This window comes from Aspergillus sclerotioniger (assembly GCF_003184525.1).
Source record: "Aspergillus sclerotioniger CBS 115572 chromosome Unknown BO94scaffold_19, whole genome shotgun sequence".
Classification (NCBI taxonomy): Eukaryota; Fungi; Ascomycota; class Eurotiomycetes; order Eurotiales; family Aspergillaceae; genus Aspergillus; species Aspergillus sclerotioniger.
Genome location: NW_020291009.1, coordinates 457,969 through 485,116, shown reverse-complemented (window position 1 = coordinate 485,116; position 27,148 = coordinate 457,969). Strand labels below are relative to the sequence as shown.

General features: G+C 52.4%; 12 protein-coding genes across 12 annotated transcripts; 7 read left to right on the top strand and 5 right to left on the bottom strand.

Annotated features, from left to right (window-relative positions):
* Positions 1 to 274: 274 nt before the first annotated feature.
* On the top strand, positions 275 to 3,386 carry BO94DRAFT_576416 (GTP-binding protein YchF). The gene is made up of 6 exons (XM_025615133.1): positions 275 to 655; positions 886 to 1,443; positions 1,652 to 2,198; positions 2,462 to 2,483; positions 2,758 to 2,898; positions 2,973 to 3,386. The coding sequence occupies exons 1-6, from the start codon at positions 581 to 583 to the stop codon at positions 3,367 to 3,369; spliced, it is 1,740 nt and encodes a 579-aa protein (XP_025466005.1). The 5' UTR covers positions 275 to 580; the 3' UTR covers positions 3,370 to 3,386.
* Positions 3,387 to 3,523: 137 nt separating this feature from the next.
* On the bottom strand, positions 3,524 to 7,072 carry BO94DRAFT_625587 (RIC1 family protein). The gene is made up of 5 exons (XM_025617298.1): positions 6,655 to 7,072; positions 5,207 to 6,601; positions 4,891 to 5,158; positions 4,371 to 4,846; positions 3,524 to 4,326 (listed from the first exon to the last, which is right to left on the bottom strand). The coding sequence occupies exons 1-5, from the start codon at positions 6,913 to 6,915 to the stop codon at positions 3,625 to 3,627; spliced, it is 3,102 nt and encodes a 1,033-aa protein (XP_025466004.1). The 5' UTR covers positions 6,916 to 7,072; the 3' UTR covers positions 3,524 to 3,624.
* A 185-nt stretch (positions 7,073 to 7,257) lies between these two features.
* On the bottom strand, positions 7,258 to 8,522 carry BO94DRAFT_121694 (uncharacterized protein). Its single transcript, XM_025605579.1, has one exon. The coding sequence runs from the start codon at positions 8,366 to 8,368 to the stop codon at positions 7,304 to 7,306; it is 1,065 nt and encodes a 354-aa protein (XP_025466003.1). The 5' UTR covers positions 8,369 to 8,522; the 3' UTR covers positions 7,258 to 7,303.
* A 447-nt stretch (positions 8,523 to 8,969) lies between these two features.
* Positions 8,970 to 10,895, bottom strand: tim44 (protein translocase subunit TIM44). Its single transcript, XM_025605580.1, has 2 exons — positions 9,840 to 10,895; positions 8,970 to 9,781 (listed from the first exon to the last, which is right to left on the bottom strand). Exons 1-2 carry the CDS (start codon positions 10,721 to 10,723, stop codon positions 9,106 to 9,108), a joined length of 1,560 nt encoding a protein of 519 aa, XP_025466002.1. The 5' UTR covers positions 10,724 to 10,895; the 3' UTR covers positions 8,970 to 9,105.
* On the top strand, positions 10,841 to 12,049 carry BO94DRAFT_536687 (mitochondrial 37S ribosomal protein uS11m). The gene has a single exon (XM_025612076.1). The coding sequence runs from the start codon at positions 11,199 to 11,201 to the stop codon at positions 11,901 to 11,903; it is 705 nt and encodes a 234-aa protein (XP_025466001.1). The 5' UTR covers positions 10,841 to 11,198; the 3' UTR covers positions 11,904 to 12,049.
* Positions 12,050 to 12,385: 336 nt separating this feature from the next.
* On the top strand, positions 12,386 to 17,043 carry BO94DRAFT_495473 (putative VPS9 domain protein). The gene is made up of 3 exons (XM_025609264.1): positions 12,386 to 12,746; positions 12,820 to 13,069; positions 13,126 to 17,043. The coding sequence occupies exons 1-3, from the start codon at positions 12,669 to 12,671 to the stop codon at positions 16,713 to 16,715; spliced, it is 3,918 nt and encodes a 1,305-aa protein (XP_025466000.1). The 5' UTR covers positions 12,386 to 12,668; the 3' UTR covers positions 16,716 to 17,043.
* A 580-nt stretch (positions 17,044 to 17,623) lies between these two features.
* BO94DRAFT_557864 (uncharacterized protein) lies at positions 17,624 to 18,831 on the bottom strand (the record flags this gene model as incomplete). Its single annotated transcript, XM_025613963.1, has 2 exons — positions 17,624 to 18,529; positions 18,799 to 18,831. The coding sequence occupies 2 exons, from the start codon at positions 18,829 to 18,831 to the stop codon at positions 17,624 to 17,626; spliced, it is 939 nt and encodes a 312-aa protein (XP_025465999.1).
* Positions 18,832 to 19,458: 627 nt separating this feature from the next.
* On the top strand, positions 19,459 to 19,956 carry BO94DRAFT_625582 (uncharacterized protein). The gene is made up of 3 exons (XM_025617297.1): positions 19,459 to 19,640; positions 19,724 to 19,806; positions 19,872 to 19,956. Exons 1-3 carry the CDS (start codon positions 19,533 to 19,535, stop codon positions 19,924 to 19,926), a joined length of 246 nt encoding a protein of 81 aa, XP_025465998.1. The 5' UTR covers positions 19,459 to 19,532; the 3' UTR covers positions 19,927 to 19,956.
* Positions 19,957 to 20,101: 145 nt separating this feature from the next.
* On the bottom strand, positions 20,102 to 22,577 carry BO94DRAFT_121154 (alpha-N-arabinofuranosidase). The gene is made up of 8 exons (XM_025605578.1): positions 22,299 to 22,577; positions 22,034 to 22,184; positions 21,773 to 21,967; positions 21,518 to 21,630; positions 21,454 to 21,468; positions 21,310 to 21,398; positions 21,159 to 21,258; positions 20,102 to 21,111 (listed from the first exon to the last, which is right to left on the bottom strand). Exons 1-8 carry the CDS (start codon positions 22,309 to 22,311, stop codon positions 20,213 to 20,215), a joined length of 1,575 nt encoding a protein of 524 aa, XP_025465997.1. The 5' UTR covers positions 22,312 to 22,577; the 3' UTR covers positions 20,102 to 20,212.
* Positions 22,395 to 22,654, top strand: BO94DRAFT_536683 (uncharacterized protein). Its single transcript, XM_025612075.1, has one exon. It carries the CDS (start codon positions 22,410 to 22,412, stop codon positions 22,638 to 22,640), a length of 231 nt encoding a protein of 76 aa, XP_025465996.1. The 5' UTR covers positions 22,395 to 22,409; the 3' UTR covers positions 22,641 to 22,654.
* Positions 22,655 to 22,889: 235 nt separating this feature from the next.
* BO94DRAFT_469633 (sugar porter family MFS transporter) lies at positions 22,890 to 24,737 on the top strand (the record flags this gene model as incomplete). Its single annotated transcript, XM_025608294.1, has 7 exons — positions 22,890 to 22,916; positions 22,975 to 23,020; positions 23,078 to 23,153; positions 23,213 to 23,404; positions 23,459 to 23,702; positions 23,749 to 24,005; positions 24,068 to 24,737. 7 exons carry the CDS (start codon positions 22,890 to 22,892, stop codon positions 24,735 to 24,737), a joined length of 1,512 nt encoding a protein of 503 aa, XP_025465995.1.
* Positions 24,738 to 25,049: 312 nt separating this feature from the next.
* On the top strand, positions 25,050 to 27,056 carry BO94DRAFT_536679 (MFS monocarboxylate transporter). The gene is made up of 3 exons (XM_025612074.1): positions 25,050 to 26,085; positions 26,135 to 26,334; positions 26,384 to 27,056. The coding sequence occupies exons 1-3, from the start codon at positions 25,509 to 25,511 to the stop codon at positions 26,894 to 26,896; spliced, it is 1,290 nt and encodes a 429-aa protein (XP_025465994.1). The 5' UTR covers positions 25,050 to 25,508; the 3' UTR covers positions 26,897 to 27,056.
* The last annotated feature ends 92 nt before the right edge of the window (positions 27,057 to 27,148 follow it).

Below are 27,148 nucleotides of genomic sequence, written 5' to 3'. Positions count from 1 at the left end.
TTAGTAAGGATGATAATTTGTGGTCTACGGAAACTCAAGTCCATGAGTATAGTAGACTAAGCATATGCCTGGATGATAAGGCAGCGAGGGCTGGCTCCTCACGTGGGCGGTGAACGAAAAGCACAACGAAATTAGCGAACTGCCGGCGCATCATCGTCATGGGGCCCGGATGTATCCTTGGGCAGCGACACCTACACCAGCATACTACTACTGCCACTCACTCACTCACACGCTTTCATTATTGCGACTTGGTTGCACTGTAGAGAAAGCTTAACCCCCCCCCCCCCCAATTCCTCCAATTCCTGCAATTCGCTTCCCCCCTCTTCGTTTCCCCCCTGGTTCTTCGGTCCACGCCCAAGTGGACGCCGTCATCACGTCTTCCCCTCGGGTCCGCGGTTTTGTTTTGCTTTCGATCCCTCTCCGCTTTCATCGCTCCGCAGCTGGTCCTGCTTCCTGTTTGGCGTCGCGCATCAGCTGCTCCCCCTCCTCCTTGTCCTTCGCCTCGCTTGCTCCCTCGTCCCCGCCTCCCCTCTTCTTCCTCTCTCGCCGCGCCTACTCCAGCAAGAAGAAGAAATCCAAAATGCCTCCCAAGAAAGCCGTCGTTCAAGAAAAGGTCCTTCTGGGCCGTCCAGGAAATAACCTGAAGAGTGGTATCGTATGTGAGCATTGACCCCACCAACTATTTTTTTTTTTTTTTTTTTCTATTTTTTTTGGCCCTTCTGCCCCTCCCAACCTCCTGATTTTCCCTCGCTTGTCCTACCCTATTTAAGCCTCCCCCCTGCAGGATTTTTCTTTTTCTTCCTTTCTCTTCCTTCCTTCACACACATTCACACACACACAATGTGATTGTCCAGGAGAAAAAAATGTTTAACCTCCTGTCTCTAGGTTGGTCTCGCCAACGTCGGCAAGTCCACGCTCTTCCAGGCCATTACCAAGTCGTCGCTTGGTAACCCCGCCAACTTCCCCTATGCCACCATTGATCCCGAGGAGGCGCGTGTCGTTGTTCCCGACGACCGCTTCGACTGGTTCTGCGAGCACTACAAGCCCAAGTCCCAGGTCCCCGCCAACTTGACCGTCTATGATATCGCCGGTCTGACCCGTGGTGCCTCCACCGGTGCTGGTCTGGGTAACGCTTTCTTGTCCCACATCCGTGCCGTCGACGCCATCTTCCAGGTCGTTCGCTGCTTCGATGATGCCGAGATTATCCACGTCGAGGGCGATGTCGACCCTGTCCGTGATCTGACCATCATCAGCGAGGAGCTGCGCATCAAGGATATCGAGTTCGTCGAGAAGGCGCTCGAGAGCTTGGGTAAGCAGACCAAGCGTGGTGGTCAGACTCTGGAGATGAAGAAGCTCCGCGAGGAGGAGGCCACCGTTGCCAAGGTGCTCGAGTGGCTGAAGGATGGCAAGGATGTCCGCAAGGGCGACTGGGCTCCTAAGGAGGTACGTTTACTTTTTTTTACTCTTATTTTTTTTTTATCTTTCCCCCACATATGATGAATAAGAGCTATTGCTCGAAATAACCCAGCTCGTCGAATGTCTCAAATTAATTCCAACGGAGGCATCATGAGAGAACGTCCAATCTGATTTCATGTCTTATCTACATTTTGTTATTGCCATGCTCTAGGAAAACAGCTGCTGATTTGACTAGGTTGAAACCATCAACCCTCTCCAGCTGCTCACCGCCAAGCCGGTTGTCTACCTGGTGAACCTCAGTGAGAAGGACTACATCCGCCAGAAGAACAAGTACCTGCCCAAGGTGTTTGAGTGGATCAAGACCAACTCTACTGGCGACCCGCTGATCCCCATCTCCGTGTCGTTCGAGGAGCGCCTGACGCGCTTCGAGGACGAGGCGGCTGCTCTGGAGGAGTGCAAGTCCCTGAACACCAAGTCGGCTCTGCCCAAGGTGATCACCACCATGCGTCAGGTGCTGAACCTGGCCAGTTTCTTCACCACCGGTACCGATGAAGTGCGCCAGTGGACCATCCGTAAGGGCGTGAAGGCCCCGGGTGCTGCTGGTGTCATCCACACCGACTTCGAGAAGACCTTTATCCAGGCCGTTGTGTACAACTACACTACTCTGCGTGAGTACGGCGATGAAGCTGCCGTGAAGGCTGCTGGAAAGGTCATGACGAAGGGTAAGGACTACGTGGTTGAGGATGGTGATGTGTTGTTGATCAAGGCGGGTGCTGCCCGTGGTTAGAATGATGTAGTAAAAATGATATGAACTGCATTCTTCTATTTTGTCCCAGTCGTAATTGTAGCTTTTGCAGCAGTTCATTGCAGCAATCTCTGAAGTCCGTATAGCTATGAAATATGAAGAATCTACTCCGTATCATGAACAGTTCTACAAAGTCTGTCCCCACCATGTCAACCACGTGACCGAGGGATCCCCGCAGCTCTGCCGTGAAGATTCGCGATAGCAGCAAGCGACAGCATCAACACCATACATACATACCAGCCAGCACCATGTTCAAGAAAGAGTGAGTGATACCCTCTAACCGATTCAGCATCCCACATCACGACCCATGTCCACCTCCCACAACCTACTACTTCCCTGCCTCTCTCTCTCTCTATCAACCACATACCTACCCCGCCAACACCTCCAACAAACCTACCTACCCTCCATCTCAAACAAACCCAGACAGAGAAACAGAAAAACAGAACACCTCTCCCCATCACCCTCACCTCCAACCCAACAGAACCCAACATCCCACAATGAAACACCATACTAACCATAGAATAACTGAATGACAGTATCCCCCCGAGCAACCGCTCAAAAGTCAAATCCTCCGTGCAGCGCGGTCTCCGCCAACGGTTCCTAGAAACCTATCCTGGATTCGAACCCTACATTGAAGAAGTCCTACCCAAGAAAGCTCAGTTGGATGCCGTGAAGCTGTACGTCTACCCTATCCAATACTCCCCTCCCACCCAACCCCACCCAATTTAACATCCATGAAAAACAAAACCAGTCCCGAAAGAGCAACCCTCTACACCATCTCCAACACCAACACCCCCCTATTCTACCAACCCATGGACGGGCCCCCAATCCCGCACCTCAAGCTCATCCACGCCTACCCGGACGCACTACCAACCGTGCAGATCGACCGGGGCGCAATTCGCTTCGTGCTTTCGGGGGCGGCGCTCATGGCGCCTGGATTGACGAGTGCGGGGGGGAAGTTACCGGATGCTGAGAATGCGGTGGAGGCGGGACAGGTGGTTGCGGTGAAGGCTGAGGGGAAGGAGACGGTTTGTTTGGTGGGGGTGTTGAAGGTGGGTACCGAGGAGATTAAGGCCCAGGGGAAGGGGGTGGTTATGGATGAGGGGCATTATTTGGGGGATGGGTTGTGGAGGTTCAATCTTGATTGATTAGGTGAGTTATTGGGGTTGGGTTTGGGTTGGGGAGGAGGGGGAGGAGGAGTTGGGGTGGGATGGGATGGATGATACCAGGGCCTTGGTTTAGCTTGGCTGTATGTATGTATGTATGTGCTAGTTTTTTTACATGGGTGGTGATTGGGGAATAGGAAAAGTTAAAAGTTCATGTGTCTGTCTATGTTGGTCTGGTCTGGTCTGTCTGGTCTGGCTATATACAGTCGGTGGGAGGGTATAGGATGTTTCTTCTGGTTAGTGGTCGTCCGGAGGACGCGGTGATAATGGCGTCGTTGGGGACAGCGACGACCAGGACGGCGTGCGGATCGCCAGCCCCAGTCCCTTCACGCTCGTCCCCGAGCCCAGTCCCGGGCCTGGGAGACTGCCATCGCGCAGTCCCGCCCGCATTACCGCTCGCTGCAGCATGTCTCCCGACCCGTCAAGCGCAATCAGGAACCGTGCCAGCTCGCCACAGAGATCCCAGTCGCTCTTCCGCGACGCCAGGTACATCAGCCGCACCACGTAGTCTTCGATCGGCGAGTCGTGGTCGTCGTCTTCGTCCTCGAACGCCTGCAGCACAAGCAGGTAGCCCACCGCCGTCTTGAGCGAGTTGAGCTTCAGCGCTTGCTCGAAGAGATCCTTTGGCGGGGGGAGGTAGGTGAATAGTGTCCGCCATGACCGGAGTTCTGTCTTTCGTGTGCATTGGACTACAATGTCCAGGTAGACCGTGGCCGGTAGTGACGCCTGGAGGAATGATATGACGATCGGGAGGAGGGGATCAGCCTTGTTTTCCTTGCTGGCATTGTCGACCTCGTCGTCGAGAACGTGGTGTAGCAGGACTTCCAGCGCGTGCGGAAAGTAGGAGAGGTGTGAGAAATGCTGGCATAACGACAGCGCCGCTGGCATGTCGCCATGTGTCAGGCTATGTTGGAGGAAGTATGGGAGGAAGAGATGTGTCTGGACAGTCAGCAGTAGTCGCAAGGGCTGTAGGGTGAACTCACTCGGATAGCGAATTTTAGCACAGAAAAGGTGACATCGCGGCGCTGGGTCATCTCTGCTTCCACCCCCAGCACGATCCCCTTGTTCAGAAGGACTGACAGAGGGTAAAAGTCTAGAGGCACCTCCAGCGGCTTCGCAACGTCTTCCCGGCGCAAGACATCCTGCACATCACTCCAAGAAAGGAGCTCTTTCCCGCAAAATGTCCACAGCGAGTCCCGTAAAGAGAGGTTGCTGTGATACATGTTCAGAGCCATCTCTGCCGCCGGACTAGGCGGAATTGACTCATCCATGGACGGCGTGAAGTTGAAGGACAACTGGTCCCGCATTAAGATATAGTATTCAACTTCATGCGACACCACCCGCATGTCGTACTTTAGCTCCCCGGTCTCCGACATCGATGGCTGCAGCAGAACCAAATTGCCGTCAACCAACAAGAGTACTGATGCGACCTTGACGTCTTGAGATGGATCACCATTCCCTATTCCAGTCAGTATACATCATCCAAAGACGCGAGGCACGTACGCATCTGTTCTTCGGGCAAGATCCAGCTGATCGCCCGCACGCGGGTCGGTGCCCGCACGATTCCATGGAATGCAATCTGACCAACCGGGACCAGTGTGATTCGGGAATGGGCCGAGTTGATGATATAGTGATAGAGAATATTATCGTATGTATAGACAAGAAGGGAGTCTTCGCCCGATGGTCCGATGAAGACGACCGGCGAAGGAAGGTATTCTATGTGCAAAATGGTCTGGTTGTTCAAAGGCATCTCTCGCGAGTATAAACGCAGCTGGTACGGTTAGCCCTCTGCTACGGCCAGACACTGTGCTGGACTCACCTCATAAGATCCATCATTGTCGATGGCAGCAATCAAAATGTGTCCGTACCAACACATGCCGCCCCGGACTGCAAACGAGTTCTCAATCTTGGAGTCCTCAAACACCCGCCAGCGGCCGCTGTTAACGCTGTAGTGTGCAAGGCCACGCCGGCCCGCGATGGCTACGTACCTCCCGTCCTGCGAGACGACACTGGAGCGGATGGGCCACTGAGAGTGCAGGTAGGATGGCGGATATTGCGCATGGTGCCAGAGCGAATCCTTACCAGAAATGGTCATAATGTCGGGGAGATCGTGGCCGCGATAGAGAATGATCTCCGTTCCGGTCTGCAAGAGACCTCGAGCCAGGTTGGCAGAAGAGTAACAGCCCGTCAAGGCGCTCCGTGCGGTCTCCAGAATCCATAATCGACGGTCATCCTGGCTCGCAAGAATAATTTCTGCTCCCCCGCCTATCCAGCAGCCATTGGAGACCCCAGTCACCCAGTCCTCGTCGTTCGACTTGGCAAGCGTCCGGTCTGCCGTGAAGCTGTTCCCACCCGGCTTCCCAAAAACACTCCATGTCGTCCAGCCACGCTCGTAGCCGGCAAAGAGACAATATCCATCCGGCGAATAGGACATAAATGATAGATGGCCAGTCGTAGCAGGTGAAGCTGGCAGCTGCAAATTGTGTGAAAGGGGAACATTTCCCATATAGTCCTTGGCTGTGTAGACGAGGATATCACCGTTGGCGCAGTTGACAGTAAGAAGTGAGAACCGAGCGTTGACTGCAACTTTCATGGCTTTCTCGCCATCATTCTTCGGGTTGTGGAAGCAGTGTCCCTGGAAAAGCTTCTTCGGAGACTCCGAATCCGGTGCTCCGTCTGGGGTGCGCTGAACCGCATACGCCTGCCCTTCGTTGGTGATCCACACCAGCAGATTGATGGCCCGATCATACACCATATCCGTAATGGACGTGCGCTTGGACACGCCAAGGATACGGCTCAGAAGCTCCGACGTGGTCTGGGAGCCGTCCGCATCGGGCGTCCACCGAATGCACTGGATGGCTGCGGGCTTCACCGTGGCGACGACAAGTTCATTGTCCAATGCAAGGGCCTTAGCAATCCCAGACTCTATCTTGATAGCCATCCTAAAGCGAATGCTAACATCTCGGATCCCAGTGGCCTCCTCCTCCGCGGTCAAGCGAGCAAGCTGTTGCCGGCGGGTTGAGCTAGTCTGATCGAAATGTTGCTGATACACACGAGTATTAGGGCCGACAGCAATCGTATACGTCAAGAGATATCCATTCAGCGTTTGGACCACGAGGATCGTCGAATCTGGATGCATCAGGAGAGCTACATTAGGCCCATAGTTCTCCAGGGACGAGGCAGACCGAGCAACCGCAGCAACAACAGCGGTGGGCTAACCGCCAGTCAACACACATGCGCATCATCACGAAGGACACCAGGACGTACTCTAGTTTGCCAGATGGCGATCGACGAGCTGGTCATCGTCGCAAACATAAACCCACTCCGCGAGACGCAGAGACCGGCAATGGGCTCATCTGCCCAGGCCGAGTCCGTCCCCATCGGCTTCTCGGGTTCATTTTCTCTCAACGACAACTCCTGCTCCGTGGAGCTCTCATAATCTATTGAATCATCGTCATCGGAAGGTGTAACCGGGATGGCAGGGCCATTGATCGCATAGACCCGGGGAACTCCATTGGGCCAGTACATGGCTCGACAAAGGCGCGAGAGTCACGGAGTAGAGCGAGTTCACATCGAGTCATCTTCGTCAAACGCGGGAAATTCAGACCGTCGGAGCCGGGACAGATGCGATCCCACGAGTACCGACCATATCCACCCAAGCCTCTCTGACAGCGATGGATGGAAGATGACGGGGACTGGATATGGATGGGATCCAGGTCGGGAGCACGGGGTATCACGTGCTGGGGAGCTCCGAAGCAAACGTGCCAAACGCTATAAGTCCCCGCATCCAAAATCCCCCGCGACGCCATTTGCTTTGTCCGTGATAAGCCCTCCTTTTCTCAAATACCCATCTCCCTAGCACAATGGTAAGATTGTTCTATCGCGCAGACCCCGACCGGTTCAATGGTCGCAGATTCTAATGCATCCCACTCTCTAGGCCCCCACAGAGTCCAAGAAGCGCCTGGCGCTCGCCATCGTCGACTTCCTCGGTGCCAGCTTGAAGGATGGCACCCTGACCGCCGATGACGCCGAATCCATCGAGATCGCCCAGTCCTGCATTGCCGATACCTTCAAGGTCGACCCGTCGAACGAGGCTGCTATGAAGGATGCTCTGGGTGGACAGTCGCTGGCCAGCATCTACAGTGTCTACGAGAAGCTGCGGAACAAGCCCGCGGGCGACTCTGCCAAGACCGGTGAACAGAAGGCCCAGCCTGGTGCCCCTACGCCCGAGTCTGATAAGCTGAAGTCTGAGGGCAACGGTGCCATGGCTCGCAAGGACTATCCCGCTGCCATCGATCTGTACACCCAGGCCCTGGCCATTGCTCCCTCCAACCCGATCTACCTCTCCAACCGGGCTGCTGCCTATTCCGCAGCCGGACAGCACGAGAAGGCGGCGGAGGATGCCGAGCTTGCCACCGCCGTGGACCCCAAGTACTCCAAGGCCTGGAGCCGTCTGGGACTGGCTCGTTTCGACTTGGCCGATTACCACGGTGCCAAGGAGGCGTACGAGAAGGGTATCGAGGCCGAGGGCAACGGTGGTAGTGACGCTATGAAGAGGGGTCTTGAGACCACCAAGAAGAAGATCGAGGAGGCCCAGCGTAGCACCGAGCCTCCTGCCGATGAGGTCGATGATGCCGCTGGAGCATCCCGTGGTGCTGGCGGCATGCCCGATCTGTCTTCCCTTGCTAGCATGCTGGGCGGTGGTGGTGGCGGTGGCGGCGGTGGTATGCCCGATCTCGGATCCATCATGAGCAACCCCATGTTCTCGAGCATGGCTCAGAACCTGATGAGCAACCCCGACATGCTCAGCAACCTCATGAGCAACCCCCAGTTGAGACAAATGGCCGAGAACTTTGGCCGCGGCGGTGGTATGCCGGACATGTCTTCTTTGATGAGCGACCCCAACATTGCCGATATGTAAGTGACAGAACCTAGCTGTCCATTGTTTACAGACTAACCTAGTCTTTAGGGCCCGCAACATGATGGGTGGTGGCGGTGCCGGACGTGGAAGCCAGTGATGGGAAGATATCCCGAATTTCTAATGTCTGAGCTTTGATGAGACGTAAAAACATTATTGATCGCCGAGGGCACTCGGCCTCGTACCCGTGCAAGTATGATATTAATATTGAAAGCGAATAGACATCGCTATACTTGACGTCCATCTTGCGAGGGGACACGTTTCTTCGTTCACTTTGTATTTACAGAATCTCATAATGATCCACGACGTACCAAAAAGTTAGGTCACATAACGTAACTAGTCGCTTATCAACAACCGCCAGAGTTGGTGAAAATGTTACCAAACAGGCCACAACATAAAGGAACAGATAAACACGGAGTTAGATGCAAGACTTTCATCAGAAGAGTGGAGGGTGAGGTTGAAGATCGAAGAACACGACTCCCGAAACGCCCAGGGAAGCAAAATGCCCAGATGCACAGATTCCGCTAGCTGGCCTGGGGAGGAAGGCCACAGCAGAGGTAAGAATACCACGAAAGGTGGGAACGAAGAGGGCGTCCAGCGAGATTAATCAGTTACTATCACAGACATTCCATGGAGCGCCAGTTCCGCCTGGTCTCTATTTAAAAATCAATATTGTACAGTCGGATGATATCAAAACAATCGAGAAGAGAATAGAGGCATGTCATAGACCAAGAATCAAGCAGAGGTGTGATGATCGTTGAGCGTAGGGGTAATCGAAGAAGGAGGTGCGTTTGAGTAGCTTAGATGTAGTCGCGAGCAGCCTTCTGCAACTCGATCAATCTCCAGCCCCGGGTCTCGGGGTTGTTGACATCCTCGGGTATCCGCGTCAGACCGATGGCGTAGGTGACCAGTTGAACCTTGTCCTCCATGCCGGCGGCCAGCTCGCCAGTCTTCACATTCTTATAGACGTGAACCTCCTGCGAGCGGCAAGTCACCACGAACACGGGGATGTCACCGGGCTCCAACATGCGGGCGTGGGAGATGTCAACGCCACGGACATCGAGAATCCTACCGTCCGACTTGAGGCCAGCGGTAGTGTACTGCTGAGCAAGAGCAGCGTAGACATGGAATTGCGCATCGGACAGCCAGAGCTTCAGGGTCTCGACGTCTCCCTTGACATAGGCGTCAAGCACCTCGGGCAGGATGTATTCACGCATTTCCCTCAGGAACGCTTCCATCTGGAAGTTGGGATCCATTTCCCGGAACTTCTTGATAACCCGGGCAGTCTCGTTCTCGGCGAAAAATCCAGCGACACGGTCCGAAATGCTGCGTGCGGTGCTGATCAGGGGGTTTTCCGACTCGTTGTAATTCTCCTTCAGGGTGAAAAGCTTCTGCATCATAGGGTTAGAGTCCTTGAAGTCGCGCCACGACTCCTTCCAAGCAGAGTCCTTGTGAAGTGTAACGTTGGTTCCGGCACTGGAAGGAAAAAGGGATATTAGAGGACTTCACGACAAGATCTGTAAGAATGACTCACTCAGGATCTTCAACCATCGGCTCAAGACGGCGGCCAGACTTGAGCTCCTCCTCTTCACGCAATTTCCTCTGTCTCCGGCGCTCCTCCTTATCGATGTAACCACCGTAGCGAGAGCTGCTACCATCATCGATGGCATTCTTCACACCGCCCACGGCACTCTTGTAGGCCTCGGTCTCTCTCACGGGTCTGGTGGCCTTCTCGAGACCGGAGCCAGTCGCGTTGACACCCTTTCTCAGACCCTTCACGACGGGGGTATTCCAGGTCCAGGATGCTCCGGTGCCAATGGCCTTACCGGTCGACTTCAGGGCAGTGGCGGTCTTGGAAGTAGCGGCTCCCGAGGCCGCTTCATAAGCGGCACGAGCCCGCTTGATGTTCTCGTTCTCCGAGAACTGGTGAGCCGAGGAGGCAAGGGCCTTTGTCGACTCATTCCATTCCTTAGATGCCTTGAACTCTGTTTGAAGAGTCTCCGTGAAAACCTGCCAAGGGCTCTTGTCACCGTGGGGTGGCGGCGGAGGCGCATCCTTCTTCTCTTCCTTCTTTGATTCTTCCTCAGTCTTCTCCTCCTTCGATTCCTCGGACTTATTTTCCTGCTGCTCCTCCTTCTCCTGCTTATCCTTTTGCTGTTGTTGTTGTTGCCAGCGAGGGGTGGCAACGTGGAAGGACCTGGTCAGCGGAAGAGCAGCATACGGGGATACAAGCTGGGAGACGGGACGGTCCGCGCGCTGGTTGCTCAGAAGGGTGGGTCGTGATGTTGCGTAAGAGCAGGACTGAATCAGGGAGCGTTGGGAGATAGCAGCACTGCCGGATGCCGTCTTCAGAGTCGATATCTGGGACCGTAGGGTGGCCGCCCGCGCGGTAGCCGACATCCTGGTAGCCGAGATCATGCTATAGGCGTAAGACCAACAAAATCCAGTCAATGTAAAGAGAGAACCGAGTCGAAAAGGACCGAGTTCGCGCGTGTGTCAACCCCGAAGAGAGGGCGGGAGGTGAGGTTGAGATGGTGGAGGTGGAGGTTGAGGAAGAAGAAGAGGGAGGAAGCGATGTCGGCAGCTGGTTCGAACGAGAGAAGGAAGGGAAAAAAGTTGAGGTGCTGAACGCCAAGCATCCGTCGAAAATTCGGCCCTCTTCCGCCGCCCTTCGTCCCGGCCCAGACCTGCGCCGCATCCACGACTAGATCCAACCCCGGCTGTCTGCAATTGCGACGCTCTTTGATTTGCTCCGTCTTCTTCGCTCAGTCGCCTCGCCTCGTCTCTGTCCTGCGCCTCCTCGCGTTGGCCGGTATAACGGCCACGTCCGGTTCTTCCACCCGCTTTTTTTGCCGCATCTCCCCGACATCCTCCATTGACAGTTACCGCGAAGATGAACTCGAACTTCGTCACTGCCTTGACAAGGGCCCTGCCTACTGTTGGCCGCTCGTGTCAGCTTCGTGCCTCTGCCTTCCGTCTTACCAGGCCGTTCTCTTCGACCCCAACCATTCTCGAAAGTGCGAAGGAGAAGAACCGTCAGATCGAAAGGCAGATTCTGAACACCCCTGCGGAGCAACAACCTTCCTCTGACAATGCGTCGATCTCTGCAATCACTCAGATGATGCAGGGCGAGTCGGGTCGCACGAAGCAGAACGTGAGTCGCGACTACGTCAGAATGGCTGAGAGCTTAGAAGACGAGATGATCAAACAGCCTTATGCCGACCGGACTCCTCCCCACCACCTCCATGTCTACTGCCATAAGCACAACACTTTGTTGACGCTGACCCGGCCAAACGGAGACCCCATGATGGCCCTGAGCTGCGGTCATCTTGGTTTCCGGAAAGGAAAGCGTGCGGGTTACGAACCGGCCCATCAATTGTCGGCCCACGTCTTCGCCCAAATACAGGAGAGAGGATACCTGATGGATATCAAGCGCTTGGAGATTATCTTCCGTGACTTTGGACCCGGTCGTGAGGCTTTCACCAAGGTTTTGCTGGGCAACGAGGGACGGAACATCCGCGGCCTGGTTTGCCAGGTGACGGACGCATCCCGAGTGAAGTTTGGTGGTTCGAGAAGCCCCAGGGTCCGTCGTCTTTAAGAGGGCCGACTTGGTTGGCGGGGATTGTTTGTTGCTTTTGACAGAGGGATGTGCATTGCTAGAACATCTGGCACCAGAGCAAGGGATGGGATTGATCGGTGATGCCCCGCGATGGGCCCTACTAGTCCAGCCAGATGGTGACTCTGCATTCTACCGGCCCAAGCACCTTGATGTATGGTACCGCCGGGGGGTGGTTCAGGGTTCAGCTCATTTTCTCTATTTGTATACTAGCCAGCCTGTTCCCGGCATATATGGGATTGTTTTTGTTGATGCGAGTTTCTACGGGTGTCCAATGTATATCATGCCATGTTCTTCTACCACGTGTAGACTGGACGGTTGGATGTATAAGTTCTAGAAGTTGAAGTATAAGTTGAAACGCTGGGATCTAGGCCGACCCAAAACGGAATAGCGCGAGGAGCTTCCAGGTCGGCCAGTCCGCGAAAGCTGTTGGCTGAGTCCCTCTCAAGTCTCAACCCCCCCAACTTGCCCACTTTAGTTTCACCTTCTTCCCCCTCGTTCGGCTTGCGCTTCCAGCTTGTCCAGCTTGTGCATCGTGACGTCTATTTTCTCTTCTCTGCTTGGCCCATTGCGCTTTCTCCTTGTGCTCTTTGTTGGGATTGCACGGGCTCGGATTATCTGCGGGCGCATGCGCCGGAGCTGCTCCTCTGCGACGATCGAGCAGCGGATCCCCCCTTTCGAGACCGGTCTAGACGGCTTCATGAGTGCCGGTGATTTTGTGCTGGGCCGTCGTCCAAGACCGTTTGGATGCACCCTCTAAATCCCTTTCTCCGTGCCTTCTTCCGAAGCACCGTTCCGGGGCAGTGTATACCCACCGAGAATCATGTATGTCCCGCCGAACTCTATCGGTCCCCCTCCCTCCCCGGCCTGAAGCCGGCTTCTGACATTCGCCATCTAGGTCCTCTTAGTACCGGTCACAGAATCTCTGGTCGGTTCGCGCGACCGCGAGTCATCCCTTTACTACGCCGATCTCGTCGTGTCCGAAGAATTCTTGGGCAGCCATACCTTGCGAATACCAGTGTCCACCGGGGCCGGCGGGGGAAAGGATGACTCGAATATACGTGACAGTCGCGGCAAAGCCAAACAAGTAACGACTGTCAATGGGCGGACGGTGATCATCAAGGAGAATTCGGTGTACAGCAATAAAGGTGGGAAGGTATCTGGAAGGTCTTTCGGCTTGGCATGCACTGAACGTGGTTTTTAGGCTTCAAGTCCCTGAGTCAGGCCCAGCTATTATCCGATGCGTTGTATTACAGCAACAATAACGACTCGCAGCCATGGCTGATCTACTACATCTCTCGGCCGTTGATCGGCTCGTTCGACCCCGGAAAGATCGTCACCGCTGTTGTGCCGGGGATGCTACCAAAGAGGAATATCCTAGGCAACGGCACCAAGTCTGGAGAGCCTGTTTCGTCCCCACCAAAGAAGGAAATCAAGACATTCGGAGAACTGCTCGCGAACTTCCCAATGATTGCACGTCAGATGCAACCTGGCTTGGAGAGGCTCTTTAAAGAGTTTGGAAAAGAGTTGGGGAAACCGTTGCCTCCGCCCCCTTCCCGTTCTCCTCTGATGTTCGACGACTACGAGCGGAAACAGAACGGCGACGAGATCACCGCTGATGAATCCGCTTCCATCCGCAGCTCGTCATCCCGTAATAGGGATGGGCTTCCTTTCAACTCCGAGGAGTACTTTGAGGATGACGAGGACCTGATGCGTCGTAGTCTGGAGACGGCTGTTACTGCCGCGATCGACCTGTTTCGGCTAGTGGACAAGCAGCAGTTGTCTTTCCTCGGTGCCACCACCGATCTGACAGGCCCACTGGTTGAAAGGCTCATTGAGCGCTACGTCGCTGAACAGGTGCACGAATCCCTTCTCTTCCCTCGTCTCTGCAGCTTCCGTCAGCCAGAAGATGCAGAGCTGGATTCTAGGATTCGCTATATGGATAACATCGATATATCGCAGGTTGGGATAGCTGTTGAGGGTGGGCGAGAGGGCAAGCGGGAATTGCTGCGGCGCATTGGGAGAGCAGTGGAAGAGTTCCGCAAAACCCTGGACGCTAAATGCCCTCACGATATGCTGAACACTTTGCTTGAGACAATCAAGCTTCTGTCGTATCCGGGAACCTACGATAGGGTGGGCTCGCAGACGTCGGAAAAGCAGTACGCGCCGATGACCATCAATGCTGACATCCTGGTTTCATTGCTGTTGGTCGTAGTCATCAGATCTCAAGTGAAGAACCTGCAGGCGAGGCTGATGTACATGCAACACTTCATCTATATTGATGATGTCGACAGCGGTGAAATGGGATATGCGTTGAGCACGCTCGAAGCAGTCCTGACTTACCTAGTGACTGATTCTGCGGGCCTCCGACGAGCCAGTATCAGGAATAGGCGCTTATGGAATGCGACGAAAGGCGGACGTGTCATGGACATGAAGGCGATATTGGAACCGAATGGTGATCAGGAGTCGCTAGATGACGTTCCGAGCGAGTCTGAAGAAAGGACCGTTGCATTTCGAACCCACGACGATGATGTACTGTGTCAAACTCCACATGAGCCCTTGCCTATACCGGATGCACGGCTCGAGACAAATGCTTTCAGCGACATGGCACATGCTGAGACGCCCTCCGAACCGCCTCCTCTCTCCCACGTGTTTCCTTTCCAGACATGGGCGAGCGCCTCCCCTCCGAGAGAGATTCGACGTCCCATAAAGAAGGTATCCATGGACGTCCGCAGTCTATCCGAATCATCTGGCATATCATTAGCTTCTCGGACGACAGGCATGGGCTCCATCTCGAGTGCGATCGAAGGTGACAGCTCAATTGAGACGTTGACCAAGACACAGGATCCCGCAGGTGATTCGATTCCAATGATGGCCGTTGAAAGCCGCCAACCGGAGGCCCTAAAATATTTGCTCAGCCTACAAGACTACTATCCGCTGGCGGATATTCTCGAGGACACAAACACCAATGGGACGACGTTATTAAGTGCTGCTGTTCAGCTCGCTCATGTTGAGATGGTCGACTTGCTGTTGAGCTTCCTCTTCAGTTCAACCGACAAGCACACCATTTCCTCGTACCTGCAGAAGTCAGATATGCATGGACGCACGGCTGCTCACTATTTGTTCAGCACACCGTCGGTGATGCGTAAGCTCGAAGGGCTTCTGCCGTGGTGTCAACGTGACAAGCATGGTCAAACGCCGCTTTTCGCTCTGTGCAGATCCTATGACCACCCGGACTACAAGTCAATGGTAACTGAGGCACTCACGGCCGCGCAGATCGCTCAAGGCGATGGCAAACCCTTGCGGCTTGATAACCATGTCGATTCCAAGGGCAATACGCTGCTGCATATCGTCAGTGACCCAGAAATCACGATCCGAATCCTGCAGGAATGTGACTGTGATCCAAATGCGACAAACGACAAGAGATTTACGCCTCTTATGATGGCCAGCAAGTACGGCCGCATTGACCAAGTTCGGATCCTCTTCTTGGACCCTAGAGTCGATGTTCACCTCAAGGAAAGTCGTGGCTTGACTGCTGTCGAACTTGCCAAAGATGACGAAGTGCGGAATCGCATTGACGATCTCATCCTTCTCTCCAACCCCCCTTTAGCCTACGATGAACAGTCTGGTCGTGTGACGACCGTGGTGCGCTCGTACTTTGTTGAGGATGCGACAGTGCGTTTTGTTCTCAAGTCTGGTGCCCCGAACCCAGCAGCGAACTTGGCGGACTCGCGTCCAGCCTCTGGCACAACGTTTACTGTCACCACATGCCGTCGCACTTTTGCTGACTTCGAGAACCTTGCCACATGCCTGTCCGTCGAGCACCCGGCTTCCTATATGCCGTCTCTCTCCGACTTCCGCAGCCCGTTTCAAATCCATTCCAAACCGTCTCGCTCCGTCCTCCACGACATGCAAGAAAAGCTCGACAGGTTCCTCAAGGTCCTGCTTTCTCACCCTACGTTTGCCACGCACGAAATGCTCTGGGAGTTCTTCCTTGTCCCGGAATTGCAGCCCGAAATGATGGCAGACCGCTCCCATCGCAAAGCCCAGGTCCTCACGGAGTCCATCAATGATGACTACGAACCAGTTACGCCCGAAGGGATGCGCGAGACGGAGCAGTTTGTCTCGCACGCCCAAGATATGGTCCGCGCCGTTCACGTCAACACTCGCAGCCTCCTCCGCCGCGGCCACGCTCTGCAGAACGCCGCCTCTGATATCGCGGACGCCGTCGCCCTCTGCGCCTCCATTGTCTCAACCCTCAAGGAACCCACCAACGCCCTTCCACTTTCGCACGTGGATGCATTTACTCGCTACGCAACCCACCTGTCCACTTCATCCTCAGACTCCTCTCCTCTCCTCCAATTCCTCACGGCACTAACCTCAATCGACAACACCACAACGGCAATCCTATCCTCCCTCTCCCGCCCCGTATCGCTCATCTCCAGTCTGTCATCCACGAACAGAAGTCTTTCCCGCAACCGCTCATCTCTCGTGGCCTCCTCCCTTCCCCGCAAATTCAACCTCAATTTCCCAGGTCTCGAAGAATCCCGCCAAAAGTCCGCCCGCGACCTCGAAGCCAAGATCCAAGAGTCCGAAACCCAGATCGCGCGTCTCTCCCGCGAAATAACCTGGAACAAGGACGTCGTTGTCGGCGAGCTCGCAGGCTGGACGACCTGGCGCGAGAAAGTCGGTCGAGATGCCATCCGCTCCTTCGTCCGGGCCACCTTAGTCCGGGAACGAGAACGAGGAAAGCGACTAGAGCGGTGTTTAAGGGGTGTGCGAGAGATGAGCTGAGCCGAGACAATCTGTTTTATCTATCATGGTTTCTCTTTTTTTTTTTTCTAGTACTTTTACGTATGCATGTGAGGCGGTGTATTTGATTGAATCTTGTTTGTTTGCGTAACTTCCTATTTTTTTTTGTTTCTCTCCCTTTTATTTATTCATAAATGGCAAGATTGTAGACTTATTATTGACTGGTTTGCGGTGATTTGTTGGCCTCCTTTCATTTCAGGCACTCTCTTGCTTATTTTGTGTGTGTGTGTGTGTGTGTGTGTGTGCTGTTCTACTCTACTATAATCGTCGCTCTTTACTTTATGAGTCCCGAGGACTACCTAACTAAACCATATTATATTATATTTCTTAATATAACTTCGATGACGTGATGATATGGGGGTGTTCAATATGTGATACAAAGATGTTTTCATGTAGTGAGTGGAAGTGGGGATGGAATGAAGGTCGGGTGATATAGGTAGAGTCTTTGGTTAACCTACCAAGGAAGGGAACAGGTGCTGTCATCTCTGTCATGTTGATTGGGTTGGTCATTTCCTTGGTCGACATGATCGTGGGCACACGAGTAATGTCTACTTTTGCATAGGTTTGGAGCTAGAGAGGTCAGAAAGGGGTCAAAGCTGATATGTTTGGAGAGAAGAGATAGTAGTGGAATGCGTAGACTACTGTAATTTGAGACACGCCCTTGGAGAAGTCCCAAGTGGACTCAGGCAGGTAAAGAAACAAACTATGTTCATATACACGTCCGATGCACCGCCCATCAAGACAGAGAAGTAATCTATAGACGGAAGAGAAGGAAAAGAAAGTAAAGACACCTCACTACCGGTGCTTTGCATATAACATCCAAAGTCGTGTAGTGTGTGATTAGTCCAAACACGTATGCAATAGTCATTCCATCCCAGGGGTCTATGGAATCAAAATGAGAAAAGAGGCGACATTGTTCTTTGTATTGCTGGTAGCTTGAACAAACTATTCGCACCAAAGGACTCGCGCTTGTTGTTCGACGGGGTATCACCTGCCTCACTGTCGGGCCTCAAAGGTGTCCGCTCGAAGCTTTCAGCGGGCTCTGACCGATGTGTCATCGGTTTGACTGAGAATGATGCCACCGGCTTCAAGGGAGATGGTACAACAACAATCGACTTAGCCTTCGAGCCATGACGTTCATGCCGGGAGGGCCTGAGGGCGTTGACTGGACGTTCCGGTATGGAACTTAATTGGGGGGTGGAGCTTCCATCTCCCAGGTGAGAAGAGGGTAGATCCAGCGCAAGTGTAGAAACATTCTTGCTCGCGCGGTAAACCCTCGTCACAGAGGTACCTTCTTGTTCGACGACATAGGTCGAAGATGGCGAACGATTACGACTGAACATCAAGGACTCTCTACTCGATTGCTTGCTTCCTGTTGACTCCATCTTGTGACCGTCCTCGAGCAAGCAGAGGGTGGAGTATCTGGAGCTTGCGTAGTTCAACCTTTCGCGCTTATGTCGCTCCCAGCTTCTTTTGATCTTCCTTATGGATAAGATGGCCAAGAAAATGAAGGCCATGACTGTAATAGCCGTGAATATGCAGGCTGCAGCAATGGAGCTTTTCTTATAACTCCAATGGGGTATCCAGTTTCTGTTTGTGGTCCCTGCTTGTTGGGAGTCTGCACGTGGGCTTATCTGAGATCTCCCAACTCGTGTCCCACCATCCTGAATTGCGACCATGGCTTCTGACAGGTTGTTCAAGGGCGTTGCAGGCTGAGCTTCTTCTGTATATTCAGCTGCATTCAGGGTTCTCCCTGGGCCATGGTTGGCGTCTGCGCTGTGTTCGTCCCACAGCCGCTTATCCGCCAGATTGATGCCCAACAAGTTGTAAGCGCTTTCCAGTATCCCTTCAGGACTTAGCCACGGCCAGTTCTCAGCGATTGGTGTTGACGGGGCAATAGAAGTCGATTGCGTGGGAAAGGCGTATGGAGCCATGAGCACCTGTTGGCTTGCAGTTCACCGAAGATAGGCAGGGACAGCTCTAAGAATGGACTGTGAGGTTCAAGTAAAGATTGCAGATGCAGTACAGCTCTTAGATGACGGTACCCTGCGTACTGATAATTAACGCTCATCAGAGAAAAGAGCGGGGTTAGCAGCATGTAAAGAATATGATAGAGCATTTAAGGTGGAACAGGCATCGATACGGTTCGGATCAGGGATGCTGGCTGAACCCAGAGGAAGTTGCCGGGAGAAGCGCCGCTGGGTCGTGGTTTCCTAGCCACGTCCACTGAAGAGACGATAGAACTGGCATAGTGGACGGTTTAGTCCTCAGCATAGATGCCCCTTTCGACACTGATTGTCAATACAAATGACTCCTGATAAATTGGTGGAATATCCAGATGATGCTAAACTCAAGTGAATATATATATCGTCACTTTTCTTCGAGTTCAGTGTGGCGGGCACCATGAATCAACATGATAGAACTGCAACCTAGCATAGAACCTTCTAGAGAAATCCCAATCCATGAGATTGACAATGAAACAACCCATCCAACCGGCGACGACTACAACAGACAGTGAAGCCAGACGCGATCTTGCGTAACTCTCCCCGGCATGTGACAGCCAGCCTCACCCATTTCGATCCCACTAACCGCAAGCGGACAAACTTCCCGTGCACCGCCGCAATCAAGCCACATCAACAGCATGATGTCATATCCGTTCCTCGTTGCATATATAGGTAGAGGCCGTCCTGTCAACCTTATCTACCATTTGCAACCCCAGGAATCATCTCATTCTCTTTCCTCTCCTACAACCGAAAACCACATATTCAATATCGAAAATACTTGACAAAATCTCTCATCATGCCTCTCGTCGTCCCCGGAATCAACAGCGCCCCTGGTCCCAACCAAGAGGAATGGCTCCACAAGCTTGCGGGGAAGAAGATCACTGAGTCGGATAGCGATGTGACTGTACGTTGCCTTCTTTTCCTAGTCTACCTCATATCGCAGTCTATCACCTGTGGTTTACGTGATGCTAATGTACTTTGGGGCAGTCATTCGCGAAGAAGGATCTTCCCGAGGGCCATCGCGTCATCAAGCCCGGAGACGCTGTCACGATGGATTTCAGACCCGAACGGTGAGCATACATCTCTCGGCTTTTTGATCTCAATGGTACACATACTGATGGGGTTTTATTCTCAGGATGAATGTTCATGTGGACGATGAGGGTATCGTCCAGCATGTCTCTTTTGCTTAGACGATGATACATGGTCGATTTTCTATGATGACGTAACGTTGACTTGTTAAGATACACACTGGGATGATTTCCTATGCATTATGGATGGAGGGGATTCGGTTCTATGACAATAATATTATTTATTCTGGCTATAGCAGCATAAGTGGGATTGACACTTCTCTGGACCTATGCGTAGTGTAGTTGGCTGATAAGATATCGCGATATGTCTAGTAAAGATATGATAGGATGTGAGAGATTGTATTGTAGCCAGTCTAGCCCTCTCTATAGCAAAGCTCAAGTTTATCAGCTACTCTGCCTTCCATCTCAGCAACGTCAAAGAGTGCTTAGGGAATAGATATGATCCCGTGGCCTCCCACGTACTCTCCGTCACACCAACCTCCTGCTTGCCGTTCATGTTACACGCCCCCACACTGTCACCAGTAACAGTGAAGACAGAAATACTCCCCGACGGCCCCTCAATCTTACTCTGGATGCCCCTCTCAGCATCGATATTAACCACTGCAACGTTCACATACCCATCTTCACCCAGCGTAGCACTCACATCCAGCCAGGGCGTGTCCTTCACACCACGCACCCACTTCGGAGACGTCTCACCTTCATAGGCAGCACAAGAAAGATGCACACCGATGGTCCAGCCCCGCATGTACTTCGAAAACAGAGACAGAGGCCACCAGGTTGTCTGCTTAGTGATGCCATTCTTACTGGTCATAAGGGGGGAGATGACATTAACTGTCTGCGCAATGCAGGCCATGCCCACGTCTTTGCTTTTCCGGACAAACACGTTGAGGTAGACGGCTACGGCCAGTGCATCGGAAAGAGTGTAAGACTCTTCTGCGCCTTTACTACCCTCTGCGCGGATGGGATCCCAAACGTTCCATTCGTCGAAGCAAATGGTTGGTCGGAGTTGGTCCGGGGGAACCCCGTTTTCGATCCGGGCGAGGTCGATCAGGGAAGAGGTAATTTCAATGGCGCGCTCTGCGGCTAGGGGAGCGGTGACGTTTGGTAGATGGGAGGTGGAGGATGTGTAGAGGTGGATGCTGTGCATGTCGATGAGGGGGACAGTGCTGGTGGATAGGGGTGAGTGGGCTGGGAGCAGGCAGTGCTTTAGGGTATAGTAGTCCCATGAAGCTGTGCCGTCCTGACCACAAAGGACCAGGATCAGACTGGGATCAAGGAGCTTCAGGGCTTTGAGAGGTTAGCAGGTGTGTTTAAGAATAGCAGTGAGGATGTACCCTTGGCCCATTGATAGGCTTTGTGAGCATATGCTTCCTTGGTAATTTGTTCGACCTGCCAGGGGCCCCAGGTCTCGTTACCAAGGGCCCAGTATTTGACCTGCGAGTACTAGATGAGTATGGGGTAAACGTATGGCTTAGGGCCACATACGTTGTATGGCTCCTCGTGTCCATTCTTCCGTCGAAGGTTGGCATAGTAGGTGTCCTTGGTGCCGTTACAGTATTCCACCCACGCCAGCGCTGCAGGATAGTTCATCAGCACTGTACTATGTACGAAGTTCATCAAGATTAATACCTTCATCAAGAGTTCCTGTTCATATGTTAGTACCATTTCTTGTTGGTCAGACAAATGACATTACCTGTTCCAAAGTTCAGACAGAAATAAGGCTCAGTTCCAAGGACTTCGCACCATTTCAAGAACTCATCAGTTCCGAACTGGTTCGTCTCCGTTCCCAGCCATGCCAACTCGGGTCTATAACAATAATTAGATCAAGACTATGGCATCGGAAATCGGAACAAAACATGTCATATGGGAGGTATAATAGCAATGATGCTAGAGAAGGTACAAGTGAAAAGATAGTGGTGACAAGTGTTCAAGAATCATATGGACATACCTGGCAGGCCGTTTTTCCTTCGGTCCAACCCCATCAATCCAATGATATGTCGCCATGAAGTTCCCGCCGGGATATCGGACGACAGGTATGTTAAGCTCCTTCAGAGCTTCGAGGACATCCTTTCGGAAGCCATTCTCGTCCGACAATGGGTTACCCGGGTCATAGATTCCCCCGTAGATGCATCGACCCATATGTCTGCCCACACGTGAGCCCACTGTTCCGTTACCTATAGGAAGGATGAGTCATGGTCTTTGAACTTACTCCGTGAACCCCGCATAGATGTTTGGGTTAATCTTGGAAAGGCGTCTTGTTGGGTGGATGGAAATACTCGGTGCACCCTGGGCACCAAGCTTCGTGAACGTGGTCATGGCGGCAATAATGCTCAAAGTATCAACCAAGGGAAGTAATAAGCCTAGTACAAATTAGTATGGGAGAAAGTAAAGATGTCACACTACTAGAGGGGATCTGTCAAAAGTCGGATACGATGGCAGACTGGCAACGGATATTAATGTGCTGGAGATATTACCTTGACACCGCATAAATTGGGGAAATCCCCTGCGGGGGAAGTCCAGGCCGGGGGCTGATTCCTGTGCCCTACAAGCAACAATAGGCCCTCAGGCGGTTGGGCGCGGTCGAGATGCGAGGTGCTCTGACGCCGTTGGCTTGGGGTCAAGCCGAGGCAACGCCACAGCAAATTTCCATCAATCAGCACGCTTGTCTGACGGGCATTATTTCTTCTTCCAGAAACCATGCATACAGATGTCACTTCCCGCAGTGCCCAAGCGTTTCTTGGCTTGACCAGGATTACAATGGCGATAGGTCACGCATGGCATGTTGTTCGAGTGGCTTCGGCTGGGTTGAATCCTGAGAACTACTTACGACACGATCACAAATTATCCCTTTGACGACGCCTCGTTTAATTTCAAATTAACCGAGATGTCTGATTCGATACCGATGAGAGATGAGGTTAATATGATTTTGATGTGGTGCGCGGCTCAATCCCCGGATGTTCATAAAGGGTCCTGTACCCCAGATTTGATCTCCGCATTTCTCCATAACTCTGATTAAGTGCTTAGTGGTCCGAGGCACGGGAGCCGTGTGGGTACTTTTCTTCATCATGCGTCTCTCTCCAGCATGGTATCAGGTAAGTGATGTCTTTGAAAAGCCTTGTTGGATAATGTTGATTCAGATTGTGTTTCCAGTTTCTGGTGGGCGTGTTCGCCTCGCTAGGTTCATTCTTGTATGGATGTTAGTATACAGAGTCTCATGTTCCAGATACCTCAATTCTAACAGTGGATCTTGCAGACGATCTCGGCGTCATTGCTGAAGTCATTGCCTCCGGATCATTCATATCCAGGTTCAACCTAGATGATACGCAATCGTAAGCCTCTCCCACATGCAATAGGGGTGAAGCATTGGATATTCTCTGACAGTTGACAGCGGACTTGTGGTGTCCATGTTTACTGCAGGCGCTTTCTGTGGTGCAGCATTCGGAGGCCCCTCTGGCGACATGCTAGGTCGGCGATGGACTATCACCGTTGGTTGCATTATCTTCTGTCTTGGAGGTGGCCTTCAGACTGGAGCACAGACAACTGCCTATCTTTATAGCGGGAGATTCATTGCTGGTCTGGGGTATGTTCTATCGAGCCCGATTGCAACAGAGAACAAGCACTGATATACTTATAGGGTTGGCTTCCTCACCATGGTCATCCCCCTTTACCAGGCGGAAATCTGCCATCCTAACATTCGAGGCCGGGTCACAGCATTGCAACAATTTATGCTAGGCGTTGGCTCTCTATGTGCCGCTTGGATCTCCTACGGCACATATATTGGTTTCGCTAACACCAATGACGCCCAATGGCAGCTTCCTCTTGGTTTGCAGATTGCACCAGCTGTATTTCTTGGATTTTTGATTATGCTATTTCCCGAGGTGAGAAAAAATACGGCTCACCTAGATTCATGCTGATATGTGACAGTCACCACGTTGGCTCATTGACCACGGTCATCACGAGCAAGGCTTGAAGACTTTGGCAGAGCTTCACGCCCACGGAAATGAAGATGATCCCTGGGTACAGGCCGAATATAATCAGATTCAGGAGAGCATTGTGTACGAGCACGAAAATGAAGCCAAATCCTACAAAGAACTTTTCACATCGCGTTCATCCTTTCGTCGTCTGTTCCTGTGCTGCGCATTACAGGCATCTGTGCAGATGACTGGTGTATCTGCGATCCAGTAAGTACTCAATGACCATGAAGAGCAGGGGACCTTTAAGGCTCACCACTCCAACTTTTCAGATACTACTCCGTGACCATCTATGGGCAAATCGGCATCAGTGGTGATGAAACTCTAAGATACCAGGCCATCAACTCCATCATCGCTCTAGTCGCTCAGTTTCTCTGCATCCTCTTCATCGATCGACTTGGTCGCCGCTGGAGTTTGATCTGGGGCAATCTAGGTAACATGGTAACCTTTATCATCGCCTGCATACTGTTGGCACAGTTCCCGCCAGAGAGCAACAATACCGGAGCCCACTGGGGCTTTATCATCATGACTTGGTTATATAATTTCTCGTTCTCGTGCACCTGTGGTCCTCTCTCTTGGATCATTCCAGCAGAGGTGTTTGACACTCGGACTCGTTCCAAGGGCGTTTCACTGGCCACCATGACATCGTACGCATTCAACACGATGACTGGGCAGGTAACGCCCATTGCCATGGAGAGAGTACGCTATCGGTATTATTTCCTCTTTATCATTTGCAACTTCACCAATGCGGTGTTCTTCTGGCTATTGCTTCCTGAGACGAAGAAGTTGCCACTGGAAGAGATGAACTATCTGTTTTCGAACTCTCCGTGGATTGTGGCGGGACGTAGCAGGGAGGACTTTGTCCGTCATGATCTGGAACGAAGAGTTGAGGAGCAGCAGGAGAAGAGAGAGGCGTTTGCAACCCATAATGAGGTGAGTTAGTATTCTGTGAATGAATCAAATAGCAGGTTAGTCGACTAGGTAGAATTCGCTTTGGTTGGGAGGGTGCTTTTTCACTTGCATTAAATTAATCGCCTACCATCCTTGTCGTTGTGACTACCTAGCTCATCCTGATTCGGACTTAATGAGTAGTTTGATGTTGCATATCTGGTCGTACTTCAGAACATAGACGAGGAGCTTGTTAAGGCATAATGACTCTTATAGCTATCCGGTAAGTTCCTATCGAGTCACATGTTCAGCTGACAGCATGCCTTTCAAACAAATCAAACCAGTCAATCAAAGATCCAAACAAGCAGACGAAACCATCCGCTGGTCACTCTATTACCTTTCCACAGCCAGTACTCTTTGACCTTACCACCGTCTCTCTCCAAGTACAAGGTGGCTACTTTATCCCTCACATTATGTTTTCGGCCCATAAAGATAGGACAGGATAACAGGTTCTACAGCTTCTTGCTTGTTCAGACAGGGAAGAGAATCCCTCATTTGCGTCAGTTCCGCGGGGTCAATCCGTTCGGCGGCCACGACGAATCACAGCCCAGAATGGTAGCATATGCCGGTGATCCATCATCCATAGCATTGTATCATCTTCATTTCCCAGAGATAAAGCTCCTTGATGGTTACGAGTAAATTGATTTATCAGCTTTTTAGGCAGAAGCTTTCGCCGTGAGCCCACGCATAGAGATATATGTTTATCATCATGCTGCTCACAAGTCTTTTGCTCATCGCCCTCCTGAGCTGCCGATGACCCTGACTATGACTCGTACGGAAGGAAACACACTTCCCAACGCCTCTGAGAAGCCCAGCACATCATCAGAACTGACACCTACCGCATTGCAACCACCACTACCTCCAGATGGCGGCATCGAAGCATGGGCTCAGGTCGTGGCAGGTCACCTGGTTGTAGCCCTCACCTGGGGCTATGCTTCCAGCTTCGGCGTTTTCCAGAACTACTACGAGACTCAGCTCTCGGAATCCTCGTCGGATATATCCTGGATTGGGGGGTTTCAAGTCTTCTGCCTCCTGCTCGTCTCTACCTTCTCAGGCCGTGCTACCGATGCAGGCCTCGCAAGACCCGTTGTTCTAGCTGGAAGCATCTTGATTCTGCTCGGGACGTTCATGATCAGCCTGGCAAGCCAGTACTGGCAGATATTCCTTGCACAGGGTCTATGCATCGGACTGGGGCAAGGGCTTATGTGGCTCCCCAGTGTCACCGTGATATCAACATACTTCGCACGGAATCGCGTCTTTGCCGTAACTGCTGCAGCAACAGGTACGAGCACTGGAGGGATAATATTCCCTGCCATGATTCAATACCTGACTCCTCAGATAGGTAAGGTAACCCACCCTAAGCAGTTGATAAAGGTCTGATCCCACACGAGGTTTCCCCTGGGCCGTCCGCTGCATGGGCTTCCTAGCCCTGTTTATGGCTATCATTATCAATCTCCTCCTCCGAACACGTCTTCCACCTCGCAGATCCGGCCCCTTGGTCGAATGGTCCGCCTTCAAGGAACCTTCTTACATGCTGTTCACTTTCGGCATCTTCCTCCTATACTGGACTCTCTACTTCGCATTCTTCTACGTGAGCAACCCCCCGTCTCATGAACGGATCAGCGCTAACACACCCCCAGATCCAAGTCTACGCCACAGAGAAGCTAGGCCTGTCCCAAACAGCCGGCGTCAACCTCGTCATCGTAATCAACGCAGCCGGAATCCCAATCCGAGCACCCTGTGGCTATCTCGCAGATCGATACACCGGTCCCTTGAACTGCCTGATCCCTTGGGTAGCCATCTGTGGTGTTCTAATGTACTGCTGGATTGCTGTCCATACAGTGGCCGGACTATATCTCTTCGCGGTATTTTTTGGCCTCGCCTCTGCTGCCGCGATGGGATTGTTTGCGGGGACAGTTCCCTCTCTCACAAAGGATATAAGCAAGATAGGCACGCGGGTGGGTATGGTTCTCACGCTGATGAGCGTGGGACCCTTGACGGGGCCATCTGTGGCTGGCGTGCTGATCGCCAGAACTGGGGGGAAGTATCTTGCTGCCCAGATCTGGGCTGGTTCGGCTTTGCTTGTGGGCGCGGGGGCTCTGATAGGTGCTAGAGTGTTTGTATCTGGTTGGAGACTGATGCATAGAATCTAGCTGATATGATTGGCAGTATAGAGTGCAGATAGATATAGAACCGATCGTAGTGAGTATAGAGCCTTGTCGTAGGATGGGAAAAGATTTAAGAATTATGCTGTGGTGTACTCAAGTACAACCCTATAGAGACAGGGCCATGGAATTAAGTCTTGATATCTGACATTAAAATATCTATATTTTGATTAGAGAAGTATACGATATGGAGATCAATCACCTATCCATTTTTAGTGACCCAAAAGTCCCTCGATATTT